This window comes from Sturnira hondurensis, unplaced genomic scaffold (assembly GCF_014824575.4).
Source record: "Sturnira hondurensis isolate 20B ecotype Veracruz unplaced genomic scaffold, ASM1482457v3 Scaffold0014384, whole genome shotgun sequence".
NCBI classification, from domain to species: domain Eukaryota; kingdom Metazoa; phylum Chordata; class Mammalia; order Chiroptera; family Phyllostomidae; genus Sturnira; species Sturnira hondurensis.
Window position 1 is genome coordinate 27,906,855 of NW_028087015.1, and position 23,378 is coordinate 27,930,232.

The 23,378-nt window shown below is 43.5% G+C and overlaps 1 protein-coding gene across 1 annotated transcript in view; it reads left to right on the top strand.

The window, feature by feature from the left end:
- The first annotated feature begins 4,520 nt into the window (after window positions 1-4,520).
- Window positions 4,521-23,378, top strand: part of RASSF3 (Ras association domain family member 3) — a 77,248-nt gene continuing 58,390 nt past the window's right edge. Inside the window, exon 1 of the mRNA XM_037063073.1 lies at window positions 4,521-4,840. Within this exon, the coding sequence (XP_036918968.1) occupies window positions 4,730-4,840 (111 nt within the window). The 5' untranslated portion in view covers window positions 4,521-4,729. The remainder of the gene's footprint in view (window positions 4,841-23,378) is intronic.

Consider the following 23,378-nt stretch of genomic DNA (forward strand, 5'->3'; position numbering starts at 1 on the left):
CCTAAGGCTCCCCCCCTCATAGGTAACAGGTGCGAACACACCAAAACATTATGGCTCAAGGAGAACAGCTCAAAACCCCGGAGCCAATAATCCTAAGTGACCAAGAGACAGCCAACCTCTCAAATGCACAGTTCAAAACACTGATGATCAGGATGCTCACAGAACTGGTTGATTTTAGCCACAAATTAGAGGAACAAATGAAGGCTACACTGATTGAAATGAAGGGAAATGCACAGGAAAACAATAGTGATGGAAAGGAAACTGGGACTCAGATCAAGGGAGTGGACCAGAAGCATGAAAGAAACAACTGAACAGAAGAGAATGAAGAAACAAGAATTCCAAACAATGAGGAGAGGCTTAGGAACCTATAGGACATCAAAACAAATAAGAAAGGAGAACTCCCCCAATCTGGCAAAGGAAATAGACTTCCAGGAAATCCAGGAGGCTCAGAGAGTCCTAAAGAAGTTGGACTTAAGGAGGAAAACACCAAGGCACACCATAATTACATTAGCCAAGATGAAAATGAAGGAGAGAATCCTAGAAGCAGCAAGAGGTAAGGGGACAGTCTCCTACAAAGGAGTACCCATCAGACTGTCAGCTGATTTCTCAAAAGAGACCTTATAGGCAGAAAGGACTGGAAAGAAGTATTCCAAGTCATGAAATCCAAAGACCTACATCCAAGATTGCTGTATCCAGCAAAGCTTTCATTTAGAATGGAAGGGCAGATAAAGTGCTTCTCAGATAAGGTCAAACTCAAGGAGTTCACCATCACCAAGCCCTTATTATATGAAATGTTAAAGGGACTTATCTAAGAAAAAGAAGATAAAAAATATGAACAGTGAAAGGACAGCAAACTCACAGTTATTAACAACCACACCTAAACAAAAGTAAACTAAGCAGACAGCTAGATCAGGAGTGGAACCACAGAAATGGAGATCACATGGAGGGTTAGCAACAGGGGAGTGGGAGGAGGAGAAGGGGGAAGAGGTACAGAGAATAAGTAGCACAGACAGTAGGTAGAAAATAGATAGGGAGGAGGGCCAGAATAGTAGGAGAAATACAGAATCTAAAGAACTTGTGACACATGGACATAAACTAAAGGGGGGGAATGGTGGGTGTGCAGGGTGGAAGGGAATGAAGGGGGGAAATAGGATAACTGTAATGCCATAATCAATAAAATATATTAAAAATAAATAAATAAAAAATAAAAAAATATTGTAAGGGAACAATGAAAGTCCTAGAATAAGCAGTATTCAAAAAATCAGACGGAGGGGAAAAAAAAAGAATACTATCAAGCCCTGGCTGGTATGGCTCAGTAGATTGAGCTTTGGCCTGTGAACGGAAAGGTACCCAGTTGGATTCTCAGTCAGAGCACATGCCTAGGTTGGGGGCCAGGTCCCGGGTTGGGAGCATGTGTGGGTGCGTGCCTGAGGCAACCAAATGATGTTTCTCTCCCCTTTCTCCCTCCCTTTCCCTCTCTCTCAGAAGTAAATAAATAAAATTATTTTAGAAAAGATTACTATCAGAAAAATATAGAAATATGATTATGCTACTGCTTTTAAGAAACAGAATGCCAATTCTTCCTTCCTTCCTTTATGTTGTTTGTTTTTTGTTGTTTAAAATCAGTGCTTGTATTTCATTGTTCAATTGTGCCTTTTTGTTATAACTGCTGATGGTGCATTGACAGATACAAAAATTAACTAAGTCCTTTGGAACTTATAAAATAATACCATGAAAAAATCCTATTTATGAAATAGTGAATCATAAAGCACTTTATTTATTTTTCCTTCTAATATTTGTCTTCAAAGTGTACAGAAACTATTTTTAAAGGTTTTATTTATTTATTTTTAGAGAGATGGGAAGGAGAAAGAGAGGGAGAGAAACATCAATGTGTGGTTGCCTCTCATGCACCGCTAACTGGGCGACCTGGCCTGCAACCCAGGCATGTGTCCTGACTGGGAATTAAACTGGCAATTCTTTGGTTCACAAGCTCATGCTCAATCCACTGACCTACACCAGCCAGGGCTGCAGAAACTATTTAAAATAATTTGTCCTGGTGAGGTTATATCCCCCTTTCATCTACAATAAAACAAGTTATTTAAGCTTTTTAACCTATGCACTACTCTTAAACTTGAGTACTTAGTAAGAATTAATGTTACTAAAATAATGGAAACCAAGTAACAAAAATCTATCATAAGTAAGCAAATTGTCCCACCCATTTACACTAGGTTATATGCACTAGGCATACTCAGGGATCCACTTAGACTGTGCAAAACAGTATGGAATTAGAATTCCTGGTTTCTAACTATTTAGTTCCTATGTGGCTGGTGTGGGGGAGGAAAAATAATTTTCCTTCTACCTTTTTAAGTTCTTCTGGCTGGGCTAATAATCAAATTAACATGAGATAAATTAATGGGAGAAAATGACCAAATTTATTACATATGTATATATGAAGTTTCCATAAAAATATGGGAACAGGACAGATTGGGCAGTTAAGGCTTATATGACATATGGAGCTAAATAGAAGGGTGGTTATGGTTACGACTTCAAAGGGGAAGAAGGCAATTCACATGGAAGCAGAATGGCAAGTGTTTGATAAAATAGTGTTTGCTGGGCCATCTTTAACCAAGGTACAGAGAGAGGACTTTGATCAAAGGGGACTTTCGAGGCTCCTCCCTGTCATACCTAATTGATGTTAAATTAGTTATCTATGATAATAGCTCCTTTCCTGGAGCAGATCCTTTATCTAAATGCTTTAAGCAGTTAGGGAGAAGGTTGAAGGTTTCCCTGAGTCATTAAAAAAACAAAACAGCTTAAAATACTATCTAAAAAAGTCCCATGTTGGGGCTCTGGCTGGTGTGGCTTAGTGGATTGGGTGCCAGCCTAGGAGCCAAAGGGTTGCTGGTTTGATTCCCAGTCAGGGCACATGCCTGGGTTGAGGGCCAGGTCCCTGGTGGCTCCAGAAGCAGCCACACACTGATGTGTCTCTCCCCCTTTCTCCCTCCCTTCTCCTCTCTCTAAAAATAAGTACAATCTTTAATTTTTAAAAAAGTCCTACTTTGGTCTGCTTCCCCTCACTGGGAAGAGGCTTAATGTTGCAGGACCTTTTAAATGGGCTACAACTAACTGCAAGGCCTGCCTCACAGAGTTGTGTGAATCGCTTGGAGTAAAACACAGGTTTGCACGCTGGATGTGTGAATTAGGAAGGGAGAGCAGGTTTGCAAGCCCTCTTTTTGCGGGGGATAGAATGACTCATGAGCCAAGTCCCTCCTTCCTATCATCTCCAGACCACCTCTCCCTCCCACTAGTCCGCAAATGACCCCGGCTGACCAGGGACCAAGCAAAGAAGAATCTGGGAGTACCTGGACTCCATATCAGAACTGGCCCAGCCCTGCCAATTTTTCTGTCTTTAAGCAGAAAGACAGAAACCTGCAGCTACTTTTCTGTCTTTAAGCTTCAACAGCTCTAGGCGTAAACTGAGTATAAAATAGTTTGATCTACTTTATAAAGTTGTTTTGAGGATTAGAGATAATGCAAGAACGTCTAGCTATCAAGAGTGAAAAATTTGTTTCCTAACCCCCGTCCTCCTAAAGAAATGTCCTCCTAACCCTCTGTCTCCTACCGCCTTTAACATAGCAGTGCTAAATTTCAAGAAACTGCCTTTCCATCAGAATCTCCGTAAGGAAGCTAGAGTTATTTAAATCAAAACAAAACAGAAAGATGTAATCGACAGGTACCCACAGGTGGTTTGGAGGGCAATTTTACATTTTAAAAGAGGATTACCCGACCGGAAGGATTTGAGAAAATATGGAACCTTTGTTTATTTATTTTTGGTAGGAGGCGAATAGAATTCCCTGAACCGTACACCCCCGTCGTTGAATGGTCGGTTTAAAGCGGGTTGTGGGAGGGGACATTTAAAACGCACGACTAATTAATAAGCTTGAACTACAGAACTAGTTCACGACCTCCCCCCGGCCCCCACCCCGGCCCTTTGCACTCTGTGGACTGTACAAGTATATCGACCTTGGCTGCCCTAATCTGGGAATGAACCCTTGCTAGAGAGAAGGGCGACAGGAAAAGACTGAAACTCAATTGAACTAACAGGATGTTTTCATTTGAATAAACTCAACCCTGTTAGCTCCCCACTCATCACTGCTAATATCCAACCCTCCCGAAGGGGCGAGCTGCGTGAGTTCAGCTCCGAGCGAAACCGCTGCAGGACGCGCGAGGGTCTGGGGACCCCGTGGCCCGGCAGTCTCCTCCTCCCGCCGGACTCCAGGAGGGGGCGGTGGACTGATCACAGAAGACTTAGAAGTTTCCAGGAGGTTGGGGAAACCACCCTGAACACAGTCCCAGTACAAGCATTCCTCGAACTGGGTTTTTCCCGTTCTTTACCGCTGGTAGGTCGGGGAGCCCGTTGGTACCTAGGGCCGTGAGTGGGCGTGCCCAGAGCCTCCCCGCCCCCCCCACCGGAGCGGTTTGTGGGGCGGGGCCCTGGGGGGCGGGGTCGAGAGGCGCTCCGAGGCCCGGGCGGCGCCAGGAGCCCTGCGGGGAGGCGGCAGGAGGGGCCAGCACCGACGGATTGAGTGGCGGTCACAGCTGCAGCAGGACTGCCGGTCGGCGGCTCTGGGCCGCGCGCCGGGAACCTCAAGGGGTGGGCTGGCGCGGCACCCCCTGCCTGGCCACCTGCGCCCGGGGGAGGCGGCCCGCGCGCGACGGGACCAGCAGCATGAGCAGCGGCTACAGCAGCCTGGAGGAGGACTCCGAGGACTTCTTCTTCACTGCCAGGACCTCCTTCTTCAGGAGAGCGCCCCAGGGCAAGCCCCGCGCGAGCCAGCAAGTGAGTGGTGAGCGTGGCGGGCGCTGCAGCCCCAGTCCCACAGCGCCCGGATGACCGTGGGCAGCGGGACCCCCGATGCCACGTGTCTCCGCGGGGCGGGGTTGCTCGCGGGGAACGAGGAGGGGGCCACGGAGAAGTGGCTTCTCTTTGGGTCCCAGGGTCCAGCCTTGAGTTTGTGCACGTGGGCTTACGCTGGGAGCGCCCGGGGCAAGGGAAGGAGGAGGAAGGGCTGGGAGGCTGAGGGCTGGATCCTGCCTTCCGCGCCAGATGGCCTCTGCCGCTCGGCTTCGGGCGGCCGGCTGCGGGGGAGCAGTTCTCAGCCAGGAGGCGTCTCCTGGCCACTCCCGGAGTTTTCTCTGCCACTCCGGACGCCCTTAGCGCACACGCAGAGTCAACGGTCGGGTCCTCGCCCTGGCCCCCTGTGTTGGTCAATTCAGCGGCCTGTAGCCTCCTGAGAGGCTTGGAGGGCAGTGTAATAGCGAGGAGTGGCGGTGGTGACCCGGCCTCCTATCTTCTTCCCGGTCCCCGCGCCTCTGGTGGGGAGGAGGCGCTAAGAGAAACTCCGGGCCTGTCGATAGTAGGCGCTCACTAAATCTTAGTTGCGAATATCGAGGTTCTGCATTTCCTGTAAAGTTAAGTTTATAGGTGCCTCGAATCTGTTTTGCAAACAAGTTTCTGTGATAGGTAAATGGTAGCAGGCAAGAGCTGAGCTTTAGGCCGGTTTCTTCCTTTTTAGGAGGAAGCATGCCGTGGGAAGCCTGACTTGGGAAAAGTTGGCCAGGGAACTTGGGCCAGTTTCGCCGTCCGTGGCCGTGTTTTGCAGAGAGGCTTTCCTGAAACGGGGCAGTTGGGCTGGACCTCTGAGTCTGGCTCTTGAGCCCGCGGCCTCCTGGTCCTGGAGCCACACCAGGAAGCCGTGCCAACCCAGCCAGGCTCACATCAGATTGGAGACGTCTGTAATGGAACAAATTGGTTGCTCTTAAAAAAAGAAGAAGAAGAAGGCGTGCACCAAACATTGCTATCAAACTTAGTCCTGGAGACTTAGAAGCAAAGAAAATCGTTCAGGGCTGGATGATGAGTTATGGGATGGGCGAGGACCACGTAATTGCGAAGTTTCCTTGCCAGACCTTTTCAATTTCTTTAACCACTTTCTGAGCCCAGATTTCTTTTTATGATTCGGAAGTCCTAGTCTTTTCAACCTCTCAACTCCCAAACCAGTAGAAGGGGGAGAAGCGCCCGTGGAGGGCAAGAGTGAAGTCGTGTGCCCTTTTTCAATAGGCGATCCAGAGTGGAGTCCTGGTGCTGTACTCGCCCCCTCTTTATTTCTAAGGTTCAAGGCCACACTGTGTTTACTAGTCACATTGAGCGATGCCTTAGTTAGCTCGGCTTGCCGTAACAAATACCATGGACTAGGTGACTTAAATACTTGTTTCTCACAGTTCTGGAGGCTAGCAAATCTGGGAGCCCACATGGATTGGGTTCGGGGACTTCCTGGCTGGTAGACAGCTGACTTCTTGCAGTGTCTTCACCTGGAGCAAGGTCTCTCTTCCTCTTATATGGACACTAATTCCACGGAGGCCACCCTCGTGACCTAATTACCTCCCAAAGGCACCCCCTCCAAATGTTCTCGGCACTAGAGCTTGCTTCTCCATATGAATTTTGAGCGGTCCGGAGCAGGTGATCTCGTGTTTTCAGTAGAGTGTATTCTAATGATGAGTTTGCTGTGAAGTTTGGGAATCAGAAACACCCTCCTTACCCATGGGTTACAGAAGAACTGCATTTCTTTGTGCTTTTTTTTCACTTTGACTTCCTTGGCTTCTCCCTTCTTTTTCTCCACTTTGTATTTTTCTTTTTCCACCTATGTTCCTTTCACCAGTCGACACCTTGACTAGAATTTGTCAGAGATGGTGCTGGTTTGAAGTCTATTCTAGATTGGTGGCTACTGATCTCCATAAAACTTGCTGGTTCTTGGATTCTCCAGGTATAAGATGTTCCTTCACAAGGACTTAAGCATCTAGGTTGGAATGGTGTGAGAATGCTTTAGTACTTTAAATATGAAAAAATCTGCTTTTGTCAGTTTATTACAGGTACAATACAATATTTGTGTTTGTTATACTCATTACTTTATATAATATTCATCTAGATGTGTTATGCTCATATAATATGAATTTAGCATTTAAAATCTGTCTAATGTATGTATTTGGAAGTGTTTTGCTGAAAATCAGGACAGTCAGACCTAGTTCTTTGCTTGATGAGCTTAATCTGTGTTTTCTAAAGTCTGTGTATTTTCCCGTCTGATACAACACATGCAGAATGCTAAGTTATAGGACTTATTTGCTGGGTGGAGAACATGTTCTAAACTCTGAATTTTTGAAGGTATTTTAATTTATTTAAAGAATCAATTGAGTCCTTTAAATTCCTGTTGAGATTTGTGAGTTAAGGAAGTAAACTTTATAAAGCAAGGCACTCTTTTTAAAAAAAATTTTTGTTTATTTATTTTTAGAGAGAGGGGAAGGGAGGTAGAAGGAGGGGCAGTGAAACATCAGTGTGTGGTTGCCTTTCACATACCCTCTGCTGGGGACCTGGCCTGTTTCCCAGGCATGTGCCCTGAGTGGGAATCGAACCTATAACCCTTTGCATTGCAGGCCAGTGCTCAATCCACTGAGCCACACCAGTCAGGGGAGCAAGGCACTCTTTGATACAGGACATCTTTCCCTAAGGTTAGAGAAACCTTGTTCACTTTAGTATGCTGGCAATGATAAGAATAAGGTGAGCACCCTGACATAGTGCAGTAGTGAAATTTATCTTTTTCTCTATGGAGGTGGAAAGAGAGGTGTCGCCATAATAGTGACTTTTTTTTTTTTGGTGCCAGATCACCTGGTGGGAAAGATGGGAATGTGTAGTTTTAGAACTCTTGAAAATATCCAGAGAAAGCAAGCTGTTTGTGGTAAATGCAGGATGGGGAGAAGGGGGAGGGGTGAGAGATGTCTTTCTTCTTTTGCCAGGCAAAGAAACATAGCCCAACGACGCTCTGTCTCCAACAATAACAAAAGCTTTACAAATATAAAGCAACTGTTACCATTTTCTTTCTTATTTTATGCTGGTACTCTCTCTTTCTCTTTTTTTTTGTTTTTTTTTTTAGGTAACAGGGTTAAAAACCGGTAGGGCGGATGTAAAGGGAATGAACCATATAGCTGTTTGTGGAGGAATGTCATGTTCATTGCTGTATTCACAGGGCTCCAGTAAGCACCAGACACAGTGGTTGGTCAGTGAATACAATATTAGTTGAATGAATGGATGCTTTTTTCATTTGTTAGTAATTGGCTCTTTATAGGTTTTAAAATGTACCGTAGTCTTAAGATTCTCCCAGGGACTCTCAGGGGTGTTAATGTGATGAAAGGTAAGGCCTTGTTAAGTGATTTGACTAAGGGGCCACAGTTAGGGGAAAGGCTGGAACTCAGGTTTTCTGACACAAATTCTACTTTCCTTTTTGTTTCTTCTTGATTATAAAAATAATTTAAAAAATTTCACCCCGGCTGGTGTGGCTCAGTGGGTTGAGCACCAGCCTGCAACCAAAAGGTTGTAGGTTCGATTCCCAGTCAGGGCACATGCCTGGGTTGCAGGCCAGGTCCCTAGTAGGAGACACATGAGAAACAACCACACAATGATGTTTCTCTCCTACTCTTTCTCCTTCCCTTCCCCTCTCTCTAAAAGTAAGTAAATAAAATATTAAATAAATAAATAAATCTTTAAAAATTTTTAAAAATTTGACTTTTCCTTTGCAAATATGGACATCTGTAATTTACTAATTTCTTAAAATGCTGCCCCTCCTCCCTGCATGCATGTTCATTACAGTGTTAATAATTTATGCTTGTGTGCTTGTATTGTTTCAAGCAGAACCAAGAATGTGGGTAGTTCTGTAGTTCATAATTTTCTGAGTTTTAATAAAATCAAACTACCTGTAAGTATAGGATGTGTTAAACTTCTAAGAGTAGAAATTGATCAAAATTACAAACCCATTGGAGCGCATCTTATTCCACATCTAGGGTGATCACTTTTCTTCCTGAGCCCTGGATGGTTCATAGGAATAAGGAGATGAGACGCCCATTTTTGCTTTAGGAGTAGATTATTTAAAGGTCACGAGGCTTTTTGTTTGTTTGTTTTATAGTATACTTGAATTAAAAATTTGTTTCTAAATCATATTATTTTTAAATTTTTATTGTATTTACTGAGGTGACATTAGTTAATAAAATTGTATAGGTTTCAGGTGTATTGTTCTGTAACGCATCGTCTGTATGTCGTATTGTGTGCTCACCACCCAGAGTCAAGCTCTTCTGTCACCACTTAGCCCCCTTTACCCTCTTTTACCTCCCTCTGTCCAAGATGTCTTGAAACAGTTGAAATTGTCTTCTGAACCACTTATACTTTTTTACTTTTATTATTCCACTCACACTTTTTAAAAAGTTACACTGAAGAATGGTTTAATAAGGCAGGTCTGTGAGGCTCCGCATAACAGGCTTCAGGTTTGCCCTATGAGTTCTCCCCTTACTTTAAATATTTTTGTGGCTCTCTGTTTGGTTCTGTGTCTTATTGTTAGAATCAACAGTAATAAGTTACACTGTTGTATTCAGCATTTCTGTTAGAAGTTTTGATGATATTTTACAACATCAAAAGTATTTTGGCTATACGAACTTTTTAATCCCTATATTATTATCTTTTTTCTAATTTTCTATTTTGTTTACTTGGATCCTCTCTTTTCTTTCTTGATGACTCTGGTTAAAGTTTATCAATTTGGTTTGTGTTTTCTAAGAACCAGCTTTTGGTCTCATTGATGTTTTGTATTTTTGGTGGGGGTTCTGTTGTTTATTTCTGCTCTGATCTTTATTTCCTTTCTACTCACTTTGGGTTTTGTTTGTTATTTTTATAGTTTCTTGAGGTGTAAGGATAGAGGTTTATTTGAGATTGTTTTTTTGTTTCTTGATGTAGGCTATGAATTTCCCTCTTAGAATTGCTTTGGCTGTGTCCCATAAATTCTTGGGTTGTTGTGTTTTTATTTGTCTCAAGGTAGCTTTTGATTTCTTCCTTGATCTTGTTGTTAATCCATTGATTGTTTAGTATCATGTTACTTAGCTTTCATATGTTTTTTCTCAGTTTTTTTCTTGTAATTGATTTCTAGTTTTATACCATTGTGATTGGAGAAGATGCTATATATAATTTCAGTGTTCTTAAATTTGTTGATACTTGTTTTGTGGCCTGATAACGTGGTCTATTCTGGAAGATGTTCCATGTATTCTTGAAAAGAATGTGTATTACGTTGTTTTAGAGTAAAATACTCTAGAAATATGAATTAAATCTATCTGATCTAGTGTGTCATTTAAGGCCACTGTTTTGCTGTTGGTTTACCATCTGGATGATTATCTATTGATGTCACTTGGGTGTTCAAGTTTCCTACTATGACTCTTACTGTCAGTCTTTCCCTCTATGTCCATCAATATTTGCTTGACATATTGAGGTGCTTCTACATTGGGTGCATAAATGTTTACCAGGGTTATAGTCTCCTGTTGGATCGATACCTTTATCATTCTGAAATACCCTTCTTTATGTCATTACATATAGCCTTTGTTTTAACGTCTATTGCGTCTGATATAAGTATTGCTACCCCAGTTTTTGTTGTTGTTTCCATTTGCATGATAGGTCTCTTCCATCCCTTTACTTTCAGTCTGCGTGTGCCTTTTGATCTGAGGTGGGTTAATCCCCTTATTGAATGTAAACAGTCCCAACAGTCCTTTTGCCTGGTGCATGGTGATTTGCACATCTCATCACTGTGTCTGATATATTGTGTTCTTACTTTTTAATTGTCACTTTTTGTAGATGACATGATTTTTTAGGTGTTTATTTTTAGAGAGAGGGAGAAAGAGAGCAAGATAAACATCGATGTGTGAGACAAATGTCAATTGGACGAGCCTCTTGCACAAACCCCAACTGGATATCAGTCCCGCAACCCAGACCTGTGCTCCGATCAGGAACTGAACTGGCGACCTTTTGCTTCTCCAGACGGAGCTCAACCAGCTGAGCCACACTATCAGGGCTCTCTTACATAGTATTGTGTTCTTACAGAGTATATTGATTCATGGAGTTTTGTGTTTGTGTGAGCAGGACTCACAAAGACTCTCATTCCTTTAACCGAATCTTAAGAGAAAATTACTCACCTATGTCATACATCCTCATATGTGAACAATACACTCTTTACTCCCTTTTTTTCTTCTGGTTAACTCAGAAGATTTGGAATTATTTGGAAAGCAGTGTCACAAAATATTTATGAAAGGAAAAGCTAAAAATATCTAATAATGTGGTTATTCTTTTTAGACTTCCTTTGGCAGTCAGTGCCTGTCATAAACGTAAACATTCATTTTCTGGGAGAAAAAAATGCAGCTGACCAAATGCTTTGTACTGTGGCTTGATCACTAGCTCTTTTCAGCCCTGAACAAGCAGCTCTCGCTTACCCCGACTTCCCACATAAAGTGGCTGTCTTTTGATACAGGCCCCAGTCTGAGGCTTGTTCAAGCCCAAGGCCATCAGCTAGCCTGGCCCCTCTTCAGAAGGGATGATATAAAAAGACCCAGTGGGAGCCCTGGCGGGTGTAGTTCAGTGGATTGAGTGTGGCCCTATGAACCAAAAGATTGCGGTTCGATTCCCAGTCAGGGCACATGCCTGGGTTGCAGGCCAGTTCCCAGCAGGGGCCGCACAAGAGGCAACCATACATTGATATTTCTCTCCCTCTCTCCTTCCCTTACCCTCTAAAGATAAATAAATAAAATCTTAAAAAAAGAAAGACCCAGCGGGATGTATGTAGATGCATGCAGAAGAGCTACTTATTTAATTAAAGGACATATCTTAGGGAATTTAGCCTATGGTGTCCTTGTCTCATTGAAGAGCTAATATACAGGGGTGGGCGGCAGTAGGTTTACAGTTGTGAGTACACTAAACACATTTTATTCTTGTATTATTTATTGTATTATTTTCCATACTAACAACTGTAAATCTACTTTTGCCCGTCCTGCACGTTGCCTTGTAATACAGGCAGTGCATTATGAGGCCCAGCTCTCAGGTGCAACAACGTTTAAATGATAGCGTGTAACTAGGACTCCAGTCACACTAGATTTCTCTTGGTTCCTTTCAGGACCCAAGTTATTACCCATCACAGAATTTGGACCTGAAATTAATTGCCTCACTTTTTCTTCACATGTCAACTTTTTAGAGAAGTTTTCCTGAACCATGCCCTGTGCTTTTCCTTCATAGCAAAAATTATCATTTGTGATTATATCTTATTTAAGGAGGATTGAGAACAGCATGTTTATTGACACATAAAATAAATGCCTGGTACCTAGTAGGCAAATGAAAGCCCACTCTTTATGAATCGATGTCCCAGTACTTAGTACTCTTACTTTTCCTTTATACACAAATGTACACAAATATTTGCCCACATCCAAGTAGACCCTAAGTCTCCACAGTATCTTAGGTGTAGTAGTCATTTTTAAAAAAGGACTGTATGTAGCCTTGGTGGGCGTGGCTCAGTTGGTTGGAGCCTGGTCCTGTGGACTGAAAGGTTGTGGGTTTGGTCCCCGGTCAGGGAACATACACCAAGGCTGCAGGTTCCATCTCAGGTCAGGCGTGTGTGGGAGGCAACCAATAGATGTTTCTCTCTCTCTCCCTCTCTCTGTCAAAGCAATGAAAAAATGTCCTTGGGTGAGGATTTAAAATTTCACTTTGTCTAATTCCCCTTTATTTTAAGAAAGACCATCATTCATTTGTGCACTCAGCGATTTATTGAGTTCTCACTCTGTCCCCCACACATATGCTTGGCTCTGGGGACAGAGCAGTGAGCAAAATGAAGTTCTTGGCCTCATTTAGTCATATTTTTAAAAAGCTCATTGAATAGACAATACATCTCTCTAATTTTCCTTTAAAGAGCTTGTTCCTTTAGTGAAAAGGGGTCTCTTCATTGCTCAGTTCTTCAGAAGCACACCCTGTGTACAGAGTGACGTGGAAATGTTGGCCGAGAAGTTTATCCCTGAGAAACCCGTCCCATTTCCCTCTTGACACCTGCCCTGAAATTGCAGGCGCGTGTGCTCCAACAGGAACATGGTCATGCTGAACGACACCAAATGCATTCAGCAGAGTGGCAGTCTCACCAGAGTCTGCCGATCTCTTGGGACGAGGTTACTTGTCCAGGCTTCTCCTCTTAGCTCACTTAGTTCTGGTTTGGCTGTCACTGGCTAGGCCAACAGTTTTTGTTCACTTCTCAATTTTTTTTAAGTGGAGGGGGATAGAGATACACGAAGAAGGATGCCCGAGTTCATAAAAAGTGATTAAAATGTGAAATACATGTAAAAAGGTTACAAGGGACTCTGAAATAGAAGTGACCATCATGCTAAAGCCATGCTGTCCGGCAGGGTGGACTCCAGCCACACAGGTGGTGACTGCGCCCTTGGAGGGTGGCTGGCTTGAATGGAGGGGTGTGCTGTAAGTTTGAACTACACACTGGAGTTCTAAGACAAAGGGAAGAGACTATCCAGTATATCACAATAATTTAAAAATATTGATTACATGTTAAAATGATAATATTTTGGATATCTGAGTTAAATAAAATTCATTTTTACCTGTTTACGGTTTTTAAAGGTTTTATTTATTTGTATTTATTTATTTATTATCTATCTTTAGAGGGGAAGGGAAGGAGAGAGGAAGAGAAACATCAATGTATGGTTGCTTCTTGTGCATCCCCTGCTGGGAACTGGCCCCTGCCGGGAACTGACCTGCAACCCAGGCATGTGCCCTGACTGGGAATCGAACCATGATCGTCTGGTTTGCAGGTTCGCAGGCCTGTGATTGTCTGGTTCACAGGCCCGCGCTCAATCCACTGAGCTACACCAGCCAGGGCCTATTTATTTGTTTTTAGACAGAGGGTCAGGGAGGGAGACAGAGAGGGAGAGACACATCAATGTGTGGTTGCCACTCACGTGGCCCCGACTGGGCACCTGGCCCGCAACCTAGGCACGTTTGATGCCCTGACTAGGAATCAAACCAGTGACCCTTTCTTTGGTTTGCAGCTCATGCTCAACTCACTGAGCTACACCAGCCAGGGCTTACCTGTTTATTTTTTAACGTGGCTATTGGAAAATTGGAAATCACACAGGCGGCTCACACTGTATTTCTGTTGGACAACAGTTATACTAAAGCAGAGCGGCTAGCCCTTGCTGTTAGGGGTCGAATCTCCAGCATCTAGATGGCTGCAGGCGGATGGCTGGCTGGAGGGCGTGCCTGAGAGGTGGGCTGGGCTGCTTTTTCTTTGTGAACAGGAACTTGCCCTTTACTGTTGGGAATAGTTTCTTCTCAGCCTAGATTGGGTCACACATACCAGCATCTTGGGGGTTGTGAAACCTGTGTGTTGGGGAGCTTCCTTTTTTCACATTGAGTTGATAGGGTAAAACTACACTGCATTCAGACTGCAACTTCGCCCTCAGTGTACAGAGAAGAGGGCTCATTGTGTCATGGAGTATTAAAGCAGCAAGAGGAATACGTACTTTCTGGCCTGTAATTGCTTACTGCTGCTACATGATTCAGTCAGCTAAGAATAATTTACTAATTACACATTGCAGCACTCAGTTCTTTTTCCAGATGCTAAACAAAGTGAGATAATTAGAGGACGAAAAAAGGATGAATTTGGAAATTGGAGACTAGAAGAATAGATTTAGAAGCTCTTGGATTTAAGAGACTTAGAATGTAATCAGCAAGTGTTTTCATGAAATCAATGCCAGTTGGGTGAAGGTTGTGTGTGTGTTGAGATTGTGAAGTTAGTTTTCTGAATTCATTTCCTGGGTGTGTATTGAATACAACAATGTGCAAACTGGTGCTAGGAATTTGGTGAACAGAACCGACTGAAATCTGCTCTCATGGAAGTTAGTTAGTAGTCTGTGTAGACCATCTTTCATCTGTTGTAAAGAGCAAAACCTTAGTTAAAAATCTGGCTCCCATCTAAAAATTTGAGTAATTTCTCATAAACATGCTCTCCACCCCCCACCTCTGAAGGACTTTAAGCTTTGTGGGTAGTTGAAGCAATATGCTCTTAAAAATTTTTTAACAACACAACTGCTATAAAAATCACATCACAGTCTGGGGGAAAATCATTTATCTTACTATTCTAACCCAAATAGAATTTTGTGGAATTATTTCCTAGTTTTTTTCCTTTATTTTCATGTGTATAATCGTACTGTACTGGTATATACATAACAATATACATAACAAAATTTGCCATCTTAACCATTTTTAAGTGTACAGTTCACTAGGGTTAAAGTGCATTTACATGGTTGTGCATCCAGTCTCCAGAAACTTAATTTCATTTTGGAAAACTTCAAACTACCCATTAAACATTCCCCCATTCCTCTCCCATCCTGCTCCTGGCAACTACCACCCGTCTTTCTGTTTCTGTGAGTTTGACTGCTCTAGATATCGAATATAAGTGAAATCGTACAGTGTTGGCCTTTTTTCAGTGACTGGCTTATTTCACTCAAGGTTCATCCATGTTGCAGTGTGGGTCATAATTTCCTTCCTTTGAGTGTGAATAATAGTCCATTGTATGTACATAACACATTTTGTTTATCCATTTGTCAGTCAGTGGACTTGAGTAATGTCCACCTTTTGGCTACTGAGAATGATGCCACTGTGTACATGTACAAGTATCTTTTAGAGATCTTGCTTTAATTCTTTCAGATATATATCTGGAAGTGGCATTGCTGAATCCTATGGTAACGCTGTTTGTATTTGTTGAGGAATACCATACTAATGAATTTGAATCCTATTTATTTCTTTATTTAATCCTCACCCAAGGATATAATTATTGATTGTAGAGAGCAACAGTGTGGGGAGAGACAGGCATCAATCTGGACCTGCTGTCTCCTGTGTGTGCCCCACTCAGAGACCCAGGAATCAAACCCGCAGCTTTTTGGCATATGGTTTGACGCTCCAGTGGACTGAGCCACCCGGCCAGGGCTGAATCCTGCTACTTAAACTTAGAACTATGAGGTGTTGCTGTATGATGTCGGCTATCATTTTCCGGTTTACATTGTATTTTCTGCAGCAGGCATTATACACCAAATATTGGAAAACTTGGATGTTTCTAATTTTTGCTACTGTGCATAACACTCTAGTGAATATCCTGGATTCGTCTTTTTAGGATAGATATACAGAGTAGAATTTTACTGGGCATGAGGCTGTGGCCATTTTTGTGGCTCTAGGGTTATATATTTAAATAGTGAACCCACCCTTAGCTTCATTGCATATAGTCATTAAAATAGAGGGGAAACTTCATAAAGTTGCCTCATTGTTACCTAATTTGCATTCTTTTAATTAACAGTGAGTCTAATATTTTTGTACTTCTAAGTGGATCTTTCTCTTGGTGGGAGCATTGTTTGTGCATGGCCTTGACCATGTGTCCGTTAGGTAGGTGGAAATCTTGAGAGCACTGCTCTTGGGTGCTATGCGAACATGTTTAGCTCAGTAGATACTTCCCCTTTTTTGTGGTCAGCTCAACTTCAGGTTATTTATTATTTTTTTGCTTACTCTGTACCTAAGGGACATTACACATGCTGGCATTTTGAAATAACTTCGAGTGTGTTTCAGGCTGACATCACTGAAACAAGGAACAAAATGCTTGTTAGTCCTGCAGTTATGGCGCCGGAAGGGCCTTGCTGGGAGAGCGTCAGTGTCCTGTGCCGGGCACTGTGGGATGCAGAAGGCGGGGAGCCCGATGATGTGTCTCTTACTAAGCTTGCAAGGAAGGGGTGACTGGAAGTGCCCATTTGTCTTTGATTTCAGTGTGTTTAGTGCCAGTTTTCCACCCACCGCGGCAGAAGTTGGAGGAACCTAAGTTACCTTATAAATAGACAGGGGTGGTAGGACAAACAATTACAAGCTGCAGCTGCCAAGAGGAGATTTCTACTACTTACTTATAAGCTCATTGTTTTTTGTTGAAAAATTGCAAGTTGACGGGCTCCGGCATCGCTGTGTGTTATAAGGCCGTCCTCTGACGAAAGTTGTTGCTTAATCTTGTCTGAATAACTCCTAGTTGGCCCTCATTTAATTTGTTCCTTCTTATAGTTGTTTAATGAAGTGAATCTGTTAAAAGGATGTGAAGGGTTATTTCTGACTTTAGATGGATTATAAACCCTCCTATCTTGGGGTTCTTAGACAAATGTATTCTGAAAATTTACCACAAATGTTTGTTTTGAGGAGTATTCTTTGATATTTTGCCAGTTAAGGCATAGAAATTTGTGTGTATATGATAGAGTTCTCACACAGCAAAACAAACAAAAACAAATCTTACAAAAACAGAAAGCAACATAGCTCCATGCATTACTGAGGAGGAAAAATACTGACAATAAAATGAACATTCCATAGTGTTTTACAGAACATTCCAAGGGAATTAAAATTCACTTGATTTCTTGGACTCTGATTTCAGTGCAGCGTTGAGATCAAAATGAAACTAACAGAAGCTTTAATCGGTTTTAGCTTTAATCGGTTTAGGCCCGAACGAGACCCAGGTTCATTGGCACGGCAAAGGTGAATTTAGGGGTACTGGACTGTTGCCAGTGATTCCCTTAAGGTCTGTTTCTGTTTATTTTAAACAGGCTTGTAGGTTGCCTTTTTTTTTTTTTTTTTTTGCCTGTTGTCCTTTGAGGGGAAGGTATTGCCCTTTTAGATCTTTCTAGCGTTTGAAAGTCGCTTTCCTTGATGACCAGCGGTGGTGGCGGTGCATGTGATGTGGCGCAGTTGGAACGAGTGTGCTGGTGCTGGTGCTGCTGCTGTGTGAGGTGGGGCTTGGTCCTTGGCTGGTCCTTGGCTGTCCTGTCCGTCTCTGCTAGAGGAAGTTTGTCCTGTAAAGCATGATCCAAAGCATGATCATTCCTGCTGCTTGGGGAGAGGATCAGAAGGTGGATCATGCAGGGAAAGGGGGGTATCCTCTCAAAAAGGCAAACCTAACATCAGTACCATCAAATCAACTTACAATTCATCCCCTCCCTGGCTGGTGTGGCTCAGTTGGTTGGAGCATTGTCCTGTAACCCCTAGGTTGTGGGTTTGATCCCTGGGCCAGGTGTGTGTGGGAGGCAACCAGTTGATGCTTCTCTCTTCCATTGATATTTCTCTCCCCCCCCCCCCCCGCCCGCAAAAGCAATGAAGAAAAATGTCCTTGGGTAAGAGTTAAAAAAAAAATCTTTCCCCGAAGCAGAGGTAGTATACTAATTAATTTTGAATCCCCTTACAGTCGACCTTGCTATCTTGAGGTGAGGGCTAAAAACTCTCTGATTGTTGTGAAAAAGAAAGGGAACTGGATTTGGTAATGGCCTAATGGGTGTGTACACTTAATAATTGACAATTGACTGCAGGTCGCTGTGCTGTTGTTATAAGGCAGTTTGAGTTACATCAGTGCTGTAACCTTGGGACAGTCATTGCACCTCTTTAAGTCTCAGTTTCCTCATCTGTAAAGTAGCAGCATGCCTGTCAAATAGTAAGCAGTAACAGGTATTAGTAACTGTTATGTTTAAAAGGTTGTACTGTACATGATCACATACTTTTCATTTCAGGGTGCTAGGCTGAATGGAGAATTGACGGGTTGAGAGATTCGAAGTGAACTAACAATCCATTAAAGAATAAAAGGATGGGCCCTGGCTGGTGTAGCTCAGTGGATTGAGCGCGGGCCTGTGAACCAGACAATCACGGTTCGATTCCCAGTCAGGGCACATTCCTGGGTTGCAGGCCAGTTCCCGGCAGGGGCCACTTCCCAGCAGGGGCCAGTTCCCAGCAGGGGATGCACGAGAAGCAACTATACATTGATGTTTCTCTTCCTCTCTCCTCCCCTTCCCCTCTAAAGATAAATAAATAAAATATTTTTAAAAAAGAATAAAAGGATGGCAGGAAACTAGGTTGCATCTCTTTGGCTTAAGTGACCGAAATGAATTGGGAATCTCAATGTAATTGATCAGGAAGGAATGTCAGTCAGTCCTGGATGCTTATTTTTCTTTCTGTCTTTTTCTCTCTCATCTCTCTCTGTGTCTCTGCCTCTCTTTCTGTCTCTCATCTGTCTGTGTTTCTGTCTCTCTCTGCCTCTCTAGTCTGAATCTGTGGTATCTTTGTTTTCTGATAAAGGGGCTTTGTCCTTCTGACTGAGCCTGAGGCCACTTATCAAAGTGTTCACCAGCTTCTGAATGAGCAGGCGTGTTGAAAGTGTGGCTCTTTTGCCCAGCCCAATATTTTATGTATTGAATATAAATTAACATATTATATGAAAGTTTCTTTTTCTCCCCCAACTTCCTCTCTTTCCCTCTCTTATCTGTCTCTGGCTGTAGGATTCTGGCTGCAGTTCTGGTCCAGGCTGCTGGCTTGACCCGTGACAAGCTCTGCTTCCTGGGGACTTTCCTTTTTCCTCCAGAAGGTTTAGATCACCTTGTGGTCATTGTTTAGGGACTTAGTCACTATCTTGCTTCTGGTTTTTGTAGGATCAAATCGAATGAGCTAATTTATGGGAACTGTGTAACACACTGCACAGGGAGATGCTGCGGCTGCCCGAGCCCAGTTCGACGCGGGGGTGGCCTTCCCGGGCCGGGGCTCCGGTCCACAGAGCGCCTATCTCCTCTCTAAGGGATTTCGGCCTTTTTGGGCACATCCACAGTTCGGAAGCAAGCTTGCTTATGCAAAATTTGAATGCAGGCATTAAAGAAGGTCAGTGAGTCATGCGGTCTGTTTGGCCAACTCTTGAGAGTTCATTTATGCTCTGTGAAACTGGTGCAAGTGTTGGAATCTGGTGGGAAACCTCCTCTGGCCAGCCGCGTGAGCCCCCTGGGGTTTGCTGTTCCCTCTTCACTGCCAGCCTCCCTTTCCTTGGACTGGGTGTCTTAACAATAAATTGGTTGTCTAAAGCTGGCTTTGTATTCTGAATGCCATTGTGAATATTTTTAATCACTTAAAAACATTTTTAAAAAGACTTTATTTATTTTCAGAGAGGGGGGAAGGGAGAGAAACAACCATGTGCAAGAGAAGCATCAGTTGGCTGCCTCCCACATGCACCCACCCGGGGACCTGACCTGCAGCCCAGGCGTGGGCCCCGAGTGGGAATCCAACAGGCAGCCCTTTGCTTTGCATGACAGTTCCCAACCCAGTGTCTCTTGTAAATTGATTATAAATTTTCAGCCTGTAGTAATATTGGAGCTGACACTTATTTGACAAATAATTGTTGAAAATGAGCTATTCCCTAATCTCATTCTTGTATGTTTATCTCTGTCTGCATCGTAGTGGTTTGTGTTTGGGGAACCCGAGCAATTATACCTACGCAGCAAATTTAAACTCCTTGATGACTTGACTGTGCTGTGGACGAAGCCCTCGGATGCCTTGGAGAGACATGACCGTCCAGCTCATAGTCGGGTGCATCGGGGGCTTGAGCAAACTCAGTCTGCGCCGTCCAGGTCATCCTGCCTGTGTGCTTCCCGAGGGCAGACCCTGTCTGTCCCATTCACCGCCACATCCTCACTGCCAGTGCGCCTGGTGCAGGGCATAGGAGGGAGCCATCGATATTCAATATTTGATCATTGATCACCAGATCTCCATTTGATCAGACTTGCATCAGAATTATAGTAAAAAAGAAGCTGGTTCAAGGCAGTGAAGCAGATTTCTTTTGGTTTCAGGGGGAGTAGTAATACAGTAAAACAGTGGTAACAGATTCTGTATCATGTGAAAGGGGGACCTGCAGGGAACATGGAATGTGTTTGGGGCCTAGGCCTTGTCCTTTGTTAGCTTCCAGAGGTAACTCTGGAGAATTACTGAACTGCTTTGGTCTTGTTTCTTCCTCAAAGGCCCTGTCCAGCTGTGTGACAGATTTATTCTGGACGTGAATTCCTGATTGGGGGAAAAGCAAAGCTCTTCAAAGGGATTCAAAGATAAGGCTTTGAAAGGGATTCCCTGAAATGTGTTAAGATGCCAAATGAATTTGATTGGAAGCAGCTAGCTGAGGTCCTATCTGGTTGGATGGGGTTCAACTTAACTGAATTGATTAGGCATTGGCATTTGAGAAGTAAGTATAACATGTAGTGTTATTTCTTTCCCTAAAGAGAGAATGTCTTAGGAAAGAAATTGGGGGGGGGGGTATTTAATTCATCCATGTACAGTGCCGACAAGAATGGGTTTCATGCAACCAGAGGGAACACTTAAATGTTCTGAACTTTCATGTTGTAGGAGTTACTAACATACTGTCAAGGAGCGCTGAAGAAAGGGCCCGCCAGCAGTGTGACAGCCCCTCAGGCACAGGGCGGGATGGGTGCCTGAGAGTCAGCCGCTGATGGTCGTGTGGCATTTGGGAGTGCAGCATTACTCATCTCCTTTGGAAGATTTAATTTTTCTGTTTGTTTTTAGTGCCTCCTTTATTCCAGCTGGTCTGCACATACCCTTCCCCAGTAAATGTTCTTAGAAACTTCTTCAGCAAGGTAAATTCCATTATAAAACATCAGGGCCTATTGTCTAATCCAACATCTCCAGCTTCCAGAGGCTGCCGTGCCCCCTTGCCCACCCTCGGAGCGAGTGCCTCACGCAGTCACCCTGTTCCTGATCCCAGAATACCAACCAGCTCAGGCTCATTTCTTATCATATCTTGTCCTCTGATTGCCCCCGGTAAATTTTAATATTGTCTTCCTCATATAAATGAAAGTTCTTAAGGGTTAGGGACCTTCAGTTCATAGAGGCCATGTCATAAGATTCTTGAGTGTGATGATTAACTTGATTCATTATTGCGACATGGTCTTTTCTGAGAATTATTTTTTTTAAAGACTCAGTTAATTTTTTTTTAAAGATTTTATTTATCTTTAGAGGGGAAGTGAAGGAGAGAAGGAGAGAAGCATCAATGTATGGTTGCCTCTCATGAGTCCCCTGCTGGGAACTGGCCTGCAACCCAGGCATGTGCCCTGACTGGGAATCGAACCGCGATCGTGTGGTTCGCAGGCCCGTGCTCAATCCACTGAGCTACGCCAGCCAGGGCTGAGAATTATTTTTATTAGGAGCCATTTATTTAGAACTTTCATCTGTTTCAAATTTCATATGTACTTCAGGGGCTGTTTCAACAGGACCCTAAGAGGAAAGATGTTTCTTCAAAATTGGCCTTTTAAACATTTGAGGGATTATCAATACTTTAAAATGACATAACATTAACTCCAAAGAAATGGACTAGCTGGAACGGCTCCTTTTAATCTGGAGCCTGAAGTTTTCTGCTGTTCTTTTAACTGGATGGAGCATACTTAAATGCATCATTGTACGAAGTTTTGTTTTCAGCCATGAAAATCATAAAAAATTATTTTTCTAGCGACTCCAGTTCTTAACCATATCCCCGTATCCCTGAAAAAATGTGGTACATTTTAGATTTGGAAAATGAGTGATGCGATCCTATGAAGGGATGGCTGATTTAACTTACTCCTTCCGTTTTATATTCATTTGAATTTGCAGTGTTGGCCACATGAAAATGAGTATCGTGTCAAAATGGCTTAGGTGAACTATGGTGTTGTGTTGGTATTTTGAGTGAAGTGAAGCACTGAGTGTCCAGATCCTAAATGTGACAGCTATTAAACAGGATTTGAATTCTCTCTGAATTCACACATAGGCATTCCACTCATTAAGGCACTTACTGATTTTTAAGAATTATAGTGAACAGAAGGGAAAATGTAGGCTGAACTATCAAGTAATAGATTTTCCCAGGTGTAGAATTTGTCACCAAAAAAGATAAAAACATAAAGTTGAAAACCTGCTTGAAAGTTTTGAGCCTTTCTTGTGGCTCTCAGAACATACATCCAACCACGTCCACTGCAGGAGCACGTTCTGTCCATCCGGCCAGCCGTGGCTGTTCAGTTGCCGAGGTGGGAAGGAAGGCAGTGAGAGTGGGGATCCAGTGGATGAGGGGCCAGGTTGGACACACCAGTGAACTGGGAGGATTTGGTAGCAATGAATGTGGGGGTTGGGGTGGTGAGAGAGGAGTCGGGTGAATCGTGGGTTTGTGGCTTGGGTGGCGGGAAGGATGATGCTGTCACTCACTAAGAAAGGGAATGTAAAAGAAAGACCCGATTTGGGAGGGAAGATAAATTCAGACAATATATATTCACTCCAGGCAGTAAGTAAATACTGAAGGAATTAATGAATGCCATTTAAAGGGTAGTCATAGAAGAAGGGTGTGTCCCTGGTGATAACCAAGGTAAGTGGGTAGGGAGGCAGGAAGACAACCAAGAAAGAGTGGATGTCCTTGGGCCCACCTCAAGGACAAGGCCTTGGTCAGTGGGAAAATTGCTGCAGAAAAGCCAAGAAGTCCAGCCATTGAGGGGGAGGGCGGTCTCTGGGGAGCTTGAGAAGAGTCTCCTCTGTGAGCTTGGAGGGTGGGAGCCGAGGGCAGTGGGGAGAGGAGTGAATGGCTGCAGAGGGAATGGGGAAAGTGAGTGTAGGCTGCTCTTCCCAGAGGCTG